Here is an 8,640-nt window from a genome sequence, read left to right on the forward strand (position 1 = left end):
TTGGAGAAAAATAGCAATTCTACATTTGGATGCAATGTCAGGTTCCTTGCTTCTGCAGGGGGCTTGTTTTGGAAGTTGCAAGCATCTCCCTACATACATCTACTATGGTATGCAACAAATGAAAGGAATATTACAGTCTCAAAATTTGGAATGCCTAAAAATCACTTATGTGCATGAGAATGCAGCTCCGCAGATGAACAAAACTAAATTGGGAGACATCTAGCAAGATTCAAGAGGAAAGACCAAGGCACATCAAAGCCATGACTGGATACTATACTAGAATGCAAGTGCTGTATATCGTTCAATTCTTCACATAATGATTCTTGTCCAGCAGAAGAGTGTGGTCTTTTGGCCTCAACCCTTTCTTGTGCCATAGATCTAGTAAGTAGGTTTCTAGCTTCCTTACCTGAAAGAAAATTGATCAGTTAGTCCACACTTAACAGGTTTTTTTTTTTTATCTTTTAAAGGAGCTTGGAACAGGTTTACAAGTTTAGGATACTATAGTCCAACTTGAGTGCTATCACATTCAGCCATTTCCACCTCCAAAAGGATGCACCTCAAATTTCATGTGCCAACAACCCCTTTGTAATAGTTTGCAGCTATTCAAGCTTCAGAAGAGGTAAACAAGAAAATCCATGGGAAAGAAATTTTAAGAGGCAGATGATCAATATAAGGGCCCAACCAGAACTTGTTCCTTTAACTACCCAGCTGAATTTAAATCCCTTCTTTAAAGTCAAGTACTTGAAGCTGACCCTTCTAAATGCCTAATATCATCCTTCAATTATTACATATTTTCCATTTGCTCAGCATTCAATATAATATCATACCTTGATTAGGTAAAGCCAACCATCACCTTTTCTTCATATCACCATCTTCATTATTAGAGCTAAACTTATTGCATCTTGCCACTTGATTCCAAGGTTTCCAAGTAATTAGATACCACGAGTAGTTGAGACCTTGTGCAAACCTTTATCACATTCCTTACCCTACCAAAGCGAAGCAGTCATCACCATTTTTGTTCTTTTAGATACACTTAAATTTGAAGGGACATAGTCAAGACACTTGGTTAAGAGTATGTGACCACCACATTGGAGGGACCTTTATGAAGTGCAAGTCCCAAGTACTTCATAGGGAGGCAGTGGTGTAGCAGCCCTCCTCGCTAGAATGAAGAACCAATACAAATTTATTTCATTCCTTGAGAACTGAAGTATCCAAAAGAGATGTTGACAGCAACCAAAACCGCCACATCATCTAGTCAACATAAGCTCTCCAAAAATCAACAAATCATTGGAAAATGTAGATGCATCAGAAGAGGGATACAAGGCAAATCAAGACCCTCTAAGAAACCACAATCACTGCCTTTTCATGTGATGGTTACACACTTCACTAACAATGTTAAAAAAGCAATGGTGATCATGTTTTTCCTTGACCCAACCCCCTTGAGAAAGATTCACCACTCATGCCAGTTGCTAAATCGAAATGGCATCAAAGCAATGTTATTAAAAGCGTGCCTCAAGGCGCAAAAAGCATGCCTCGCCTCAAGGCGAGGGGCTTTGTGCCTTGAGGCGCAGGCATAAGGCGCAAAAGCCCTGAGGCGCACGCCTCATACGCCTTGAGGCGTATGCCTCATACGCCTTGAGGCGTACGCCTCATACGCCTTGAGGCGTACGCCTCAGGGCGAGGTGCCTCAAGGTGAAGCGTACGGGCCTCACCTTGTTTTGGTGAGGCCGCATTGGCCTTCTGCACGAACCCTCGGACGTCCCTCACGAGCAACGACCAAGCGAAGACCTTCCGGACAGACTGCCTCCCGTTGCAGATCACGCACCTCCACTTATTGATGCTCTTCTTCTCTTGCTTCACCTGAATAAAAATGGACTTGCCGGGATTTGGTGCCTTAGTCCGAATGCCGATTGCCGTAAAAGACATGTACAAAATACCCTTTTACATATATAATATGACTTCTACATCCCTAATGCCTTCAGCGAAGGGAGGGGATCCAACCTTCATTTTCTTGAGTGTTAAAAATTCACGTGGCGATATTTTCGAGGAGGTTATATCGCGAAAAGCATAATATTTTCAAAATAGCCCTAGTTCAGAAAATACCGCCTTTATAATGTGATAAAAGCACCTTTCCGATATTTTTATATTGTTCATACTTCCCTCTATATGATTATGTAAATCTCTGGCATTCTTTATATTTTGATTTGTGCGATATTTTCCTTATGGAGAAACACCTATCTTTTAGTATATAGGACTTTTTTTTCCTTGCCGAGTTTTTCATGAGAAAGAGATTCTATTGTAGGGACGTTAACAGGCAGGATTCAGATCCACATCACTGAAAATCCTCACCCTCAGATCTGGACTCGATTCAGATGAAAAAGCTACTACCAAATTCAGATCCAATTAGCTATTGGGAATTTCGGATATCCCTCATACACAACTGGATTTGGATGTTAGTTGGATTGAATTCCAGATTCAGATGTAAAACTTTTGCTTTTCCTTTTTTCTATTGAATCCGATTAAATTGATAAAAATTCAGTTGGATATCTAACCCAAATCCAAACTGTTAGCATCCCTATCTAATGCTAATTAAAACTAACCAAACCCAGTTGGCAAGGGTTCTTTAGGCCCTTTTGTATCCAATTGAATAATTGGTGAAGTTTGGGATTGGGTATCCAGATCCAGGCAAAGAAATCAGACCCATTTGGGTCAATTTACCAATAGTGGTAGGTTCTTAATTGAAGAGAATTTTGGTTTCTAATGTTTGAAAAACAACATAAATAAGAAGATCTCATGCTGTGAGAGAATTTTGGTTTCTTAGATACTTATGTAGATCAAGTTGTTGCATTAATGTTACTTTTACATGTTAATCTCATATTTTTTCGGTATTTATTTGAGATTTTTTATTTCTTGTTGGTTGTTGCTTCATCAATAAAGTGTTTTTTATTTATTTATAATTTTAGATATTTTTTGTAGTTTTTTTAAGTTTTCAAAAAAAAATTGAGGTTTACGCTTTACGCCTTGCCTCAGATTTTGGTGGAGCGCCTTGCTACGCCTCAACGCTTTTCACAACACTGCATCAAAGACAAGAAATTCTTCATCCAACAAACAGTTAGGTGGAAAAGCCATACTCTTCACATGAAACACTAAAAGATTCCATCTCAATGAGTTAAAAGCCTTCTCCAAGTCAATCTTTAGAATAAATGCTTGTTCCTTGGATGAGTGTAGTAAAGTTTTATTTCCCCAATGATACATTCTTGGATTCAACAATCCTACAGAAAAGCATTTTGATCGGGAGAATAGTATCGCTAATCTATGTCACATAGGTGCGGGTGCGGGTACGGGTGCGGATGCGGCACTTTAAAAAAACTTGGGTGCAGGGTGCGGGGAGGATATATATATATATATATATATATAATTTTTTTTAACAGTTTTAAGTTAACACTATGTGTATTTGTGTGCATTATGGATTTGAATAGGGTTAACTGAATCAACTTTTGGATAGAAATGGACCTCAATGTGGTTGACTTCACCTAACACAAAGGAAGTTGCGTCCAAGTGTCGCACCCGACTGAGTCTACTTTTGGATAGAAATGGACTTCAGTGTGGTTGACTTCACCTAACACAAAGGAAGCTGTGTACAAGTGTCACACTCGCCAGGGTGTGGGTGTGGCACGGGTGCGGTGCCATGTTAGAAGAGTCTGTGTGACATAGCCGCTAATATTTTCTATGAGCACTTGCAAGGGAAACTCAGAAATATTTAGGGTATGTTTGGTTGTGTCTTAGAAAAGTGAAAAGAAATCACATGAGATTTGGAATCGCATGAGATTAAAAATCACGAGTCCTATTCCTCATTTTGAGAACTGTAAATTCTGGGCCAAACAATAAATTTTTTTATTCATACTGCATTCTGATTGTGTGTCCAAGCAATCAACCTGTCCTTTGCCTTTGTTCTTTTTTCCATGGTTACAATACGCAAACAAGCATATAAAATCTACACAACCAAACATGATGCATATATATGTGTGGATGCACATAAACACATACAAATAGAGACATCTATAAAGCATAATATTTAAGGGAATATATACAAACACATCACACAGGAAGACATCCCAGCGAGGGGTGAAGTTTGCCAGCACCGTTTTGCGGCTAGCTCCACCTCACCTCAATTAACTACAATACTCAATGGAGTGAGCAGAGTGGAGGAAATACAGAAAAAAAGATGTTGGTTAGAACTCGCCAGAGTTGGTACTCCGGCCAGCTCCCCCTCGGTTGCCCTTCCTCCTGATTGCAAGCCAAAATAGAGGTTCACTGGCATGAACCAAAACAGATTGTATGACAATTTGTGTCAAGTGTTTGGAGATACTTCAGCTACAGGGTATGTTTGGTTGTCTTAGAAAAGTGAAAAGAAATCACATGAGATTTGGAATCTCATGAGATTAAAAATCACTTGTCCTATTTCTCATTTTGAGATGAATATTTTTTATATTTTTGTGTTCCTCTCTTTAGTTCTTTGATGTCTTGAATGCACTTAGTGCTTGTATAGTGCCTTTGTGTTCTTGTATTGTCCCTTAATTAGACTTGTGTATGTGCATGTGCACTTTGTGTTTATGATCTTCTCATTTTGTATTTCTGCATATTTCATTACAGTTGCTACATAACACTATCATATTTATTGAATTATGTGTGTTTCTATATCAAGTTTGCTTGATGTGGTAGTTTGATTGCTTAGATATGTTGTTTTTCATCTCTGTAATCAAAATCTCCAAACAAAAAATATTTTATATTTTTCTTATTCTTAATTTTTTCATATTATTTATTTTTCAGCAGATATTACAATATGGTACAGTGAATTTGTATCTTAGACCTTTTGATATACCTTATAATATGCATTTTATAATATTGGTTATCATCAACAGAACATTATTTTGAATATACACATTTTTCATCTTTGGATTTTAGTCTTTAGGGAAATTCATATGCTTATCTACTTAAACATATATTTTGTATGATCTACTACATACGATGACCAATATTAAATGATCAATTCTATAAAATCAGGCTTGTCCCCTTAATTAAGGTTGAGAACTTGAGTCTGAAATCTATTTATCTATATCCTTCAAAAATAAAAAAGTATCACTGAAACCAAATGATGGCCTGCCATATAAAAGTAATAAACAAAAGTCCAGAAGACGCACCTGCTTGACAACATTAGGCTCTTCAGTTAATGTTAATGGTTCTGTTAAGATGGTTAAAAAACCATTTCTGTTTCCATACACAATGTCAGTGAAAACACGGTCACCAACCTGCAATAATTAAACATATATTATGATCTCAAGTTTAAATCAAACAAATGATACAGTATCACTACATTTTCTTACCATGACCAGGAATGATGCATTGTATCCAAAGTACTTCTCTATATCTTCAGCTGAACCTGCAGGCTTTTTTGTTCCTGTTATTTAAAATGCATAAGAATTTTTGCCAAGACAGGATTGGAATAGGGTTCAGTCAAGTTTTTGTACCATTATACTACAAGAACAGGAAGAACACAACCTTTTTATTTTCTTGGAGGAAAATGAATAATGCAACATTTTGTTTAATTATGATGGACACCGTTTTTAAGTGTTGTATGGATGAGACAATCCTAGGCCAACAAAATCTAGGTTAATAGGGCCAGACCAACTAAGCAAGCTCTTACACATCGAATAAGATAATTCAACAAAAAAATCTCTATACTGATGGTGGTTGGTACAGATAAAGTGTCAAGTATAGATACACGCACAAATATAAAAACTGCATGTTGAACCAATTGTGTCCTGTACTTGGTCTATGCGACATAGGCAATAACCTTAAGATACCAAGAAACAAAAGTCACAAAAAATGAACTGTAGAAAATTCTCATGAAACCTAGAGCATGGTAAGTCTATTTACATGTCGAACTTGAAAAGATCTCTTTCAGTCTTCAAACTAAGTTTATAAGCATATTAGAACATTGTCTCCACTCATCCTTCTTTGACAAGACTAAATGGCACCTATGATTCATAAGCTTCAGCTTCAGGGTTTCAAAAGTTTCAACAACCAAGAGAATCTATTACACACATAACTTGATGACCAAGATCAACCTACATTTCCTATAAGTAGTCATGCCCTTACCAGCTTTTCAATTGCATAAAGTGTACTTTCCATCCAAAGCTAGCATAAGAAGAGAAAAAAAGGGCATCCTTCAGCGTGTACTAATCCACTACCAAAGTGACATGCAACTAATAGTTTTGAAAACTGGAGTCCGGAGAAAGGAAATAAGAATATGATGGAAGCTGGTCATTGGTTTTAGAAAAATTCAAGTATTGGAGATTAGGCTTTAGCTACACGACTATTTCAGCCTCTTGATATATTATTCTTGATTAACTTGGATTGAATAAGAATTATAGGCTGATAACCATAACCAATGCAAATCAAATAGAAAGAAAAATCATGAGCTCCTAGATGGTGAAAAATCGATGTAATATAGAGAAAAGATTTAAATTAAGCATCTACCCTCAATGTAACAGAAACCTAATATTTTGATGCTTCCATTTGATAAAGTTCAATTAAACCTATTTATCAAAACAGAAAAAAGACAAGAAGTTCCTCAAAGAAGAGATGGTTGCATAATTTGTCTGGTTCAGAGCTCAGCAATGCGGCTTATGGAATGGACCAACTAAGATCTACTATAACAAACTGCAAAAACTTCCCCTCAGATAAGTCATACCAGCACATTAAAGCAGACCGCAATTAAATCTATTTATCTCATTTCCCTTTACAAATAGGAGCAAACAAACCACACTAACCATTCCATTTTTTCAATGCTCAATCAAAGTGACAAAACGCTGCTTTCAAAGACATACAGTTACCAATCTCCAGACACATTGAACGATCACCAACAAAGAAATGTTCGCAATAACTACAAGAAACAACAAATGGGTACTCAAAAATATCACTTGCCATGCCTTATCACACTAACTCCTGTCGATCTTTCCAACGCTTTAGCCTTCGAATCATCCGGATCATACTGATACAGACCTACTCCGCCACAAAACACCCCAAAAAATCGATGAATTAGACGAATAAACGAGTACCCACATCAGAATTCAACAAAATCAGCACTCTTAGACGCACATCTCACAAAAATCGACCGGAATCAACGGCCGAGACGAAATGGGTACCTGCGGAATTGCTCAGAATCGCAACATTCCCTTGAAAAACGGACTTGCAGTCGTCGACGGAGTCGGAGAGGGAAGGCCAGAGGGAATCAGAGTAAGGTGCGGTGAGGGTGTTGTCCTTGTCGAAGACGACGCCCTTGAAGCCTCGGTTTTTGAGGTCCCTCCAATCGATCGAGCGGACGTCGCGGACAGAGAGGTGGGGGAGGGCGAGGTGGTGGTCGCGGAGGACGACGGAGACTGAGGAGGCGATGCCGTCGGAGTTGAAGCTCTGGCCCAACTTCCCCCACATGGATTTCTGGTCGATGAGTGAGGAAGGAAGGGGATGGTCGCTCGGTGGTCTGCCGCCGTTGTTTTGGAGTCGGAGAGTGGGAAGAGAAGAGGAGGAAGAAGGCGGGAAAGGAGAGAGTCGAGAGACGAGGATGGCGTTAGAGGCAAGAGTGAACGAGGGTGATGATGATAACAACATGTTGCTCCAAAATCTCGCGAGATTTCATCATCTCTCACCGACGAGAGGAGGTTGGGGGGCACCCGGAGGAGAACGAAGGCCTTTCCTGCGTCGGTCCCAGCGACAAAGCGTTTGAAACGGCAAAAATATCGCCGTCCTTTTTCTCGTGAGAAGCTGAAAATGTTTATTTTTCACGCATTAAAAAAAAAAGTTAACAAAAATTTAAAAAATATATTTTATAAAGAGATTAAAAATTAAAAAAATGTATTTTATATCTTTTATTGATAGAATGTTGTTCACTGCCAAATCCAATTGGACAAGATGTTGACATGGCAGCGTTTTTAGAAACAAATTCTGAATATGATGGAATTAAGCTCTCCTTCGTTATATTTAGTTTTCAATAAGGGCTAGAGTAGGTGTCAATGGGTCGGGTCTGGGTCCGTACCAAACCCTATAGAGTTAGATTTTGGTGATAAAAAAGGTCCAGTTACCAAGGGGGGGGCTCTGCTTGTCTGGTAGGAGCAGCTAGTGCACGTCACCTTGTGTTGGGACGTTGCAGGTTCAAAACCCAATGGTATAGTTGTTTAACTGGTACGAGTCTGCCTAACCCCAGCTTGCTTATCAAAAAAAGAAAAAGGAGGTCCAGTTAGTATATGAAGTGGGGTATGGTTTGTGAAATTTCAGTTTGGTTTGATACGCATGTTTTTTAATATAAAAAAGATAAAAAATTTATTATTTTACCGGATATGAACCAGGTCTGGCTCATGTAATCCATATAGGACCCAGGTATGATTTTTTGTATAACATATCCAATAGGACCAGGGTGCAGACCCATTACCAGCACCTCAAAGACAGATCCGGGTTCAGACTCACTGGGTCCAAACCAGATCCGACCACCCCTAGTCTAGAGCACTAGTGGCAAACTGGCAGACTAAGTCAGAAATGTAGAGTTTGCTAAATTTTGGGGGCATTTGCTTCGAGCAAAAACAT

The 8,640-nt window shown here is 38.5% G+C and overlaps 1 protein-coding gene across 1 annotated transcript; it reads right to left on the reverse strand.

The window, feature by feature from the left end:
• LOC149844702 (phosphatidylglycerophosphate phosphatase 1, chloroplastic/mitochondrial-like) lies at positions 1 to 7,874 on the reverse strand. The gene is made up of 5 exons (XM_089995172.1): positions 7,209 to 7,874; positions 6,988 to 7,065; positions 5,385 to 5,458; positions 5,202 to 5,309; positions 1 to 406 (listed from the first exon to the last, which is right to left on the reverse strand). The coding sequence occupies exons 1-5, from the start codon at positions 7,669 to 7,671 to the stop codon at positions 302 to 304; spliced, it is 828 nt and encodes a 275-aa protein (XP_089851298.1). The 5' UTR covers positions 7,672 to 7,874; the 3' UTR covers positions 1 to 301.
• Between the last annotated feature and the right edge of the window lie 766 nt (positions 7,875 to 8,640).

This window comes from Nuphar pumila, chromosome 2 (genome assembly GCF_984573655.1).
Source record: "Nuphar pumila chromosome 2, dmNupPumi1.hap1.1, whole genome shotgun sequence".
In the NCBI taxonomy this organism is placed as follows: Eukaryota; Viridiplantae; Streptophyta; class Magnoliopsida; order Nymphaeales; family Nymphaeaceae; genus Nuphar; species Nuphar pumila.

Bases quoted from the DNA above. Each gene is read 5' to 3' on its own strand.
- LOC149844702 (XM_089995172.1), bottom strand. From the start codon at position 7,671: ATGTTGTTATCATCATCACCCTCGTTCACTCTTGCCTCTAACGCCATC. The intron at 5,459-6,987 runs GCAAGTGATATT...TTTAAATAACAG, and splicing joins AGTTAGTGTGATAAGGCATG to GAACAAAAAAGCCTGCAGGT. The intron at 407-5,201 runs GTGCGTCTTCTG...ATTTTCTTTCAG, and splicing joins AGCCTAATGTTGTCAAGCAG to GTAAGGAAGCTAGAAACCTA.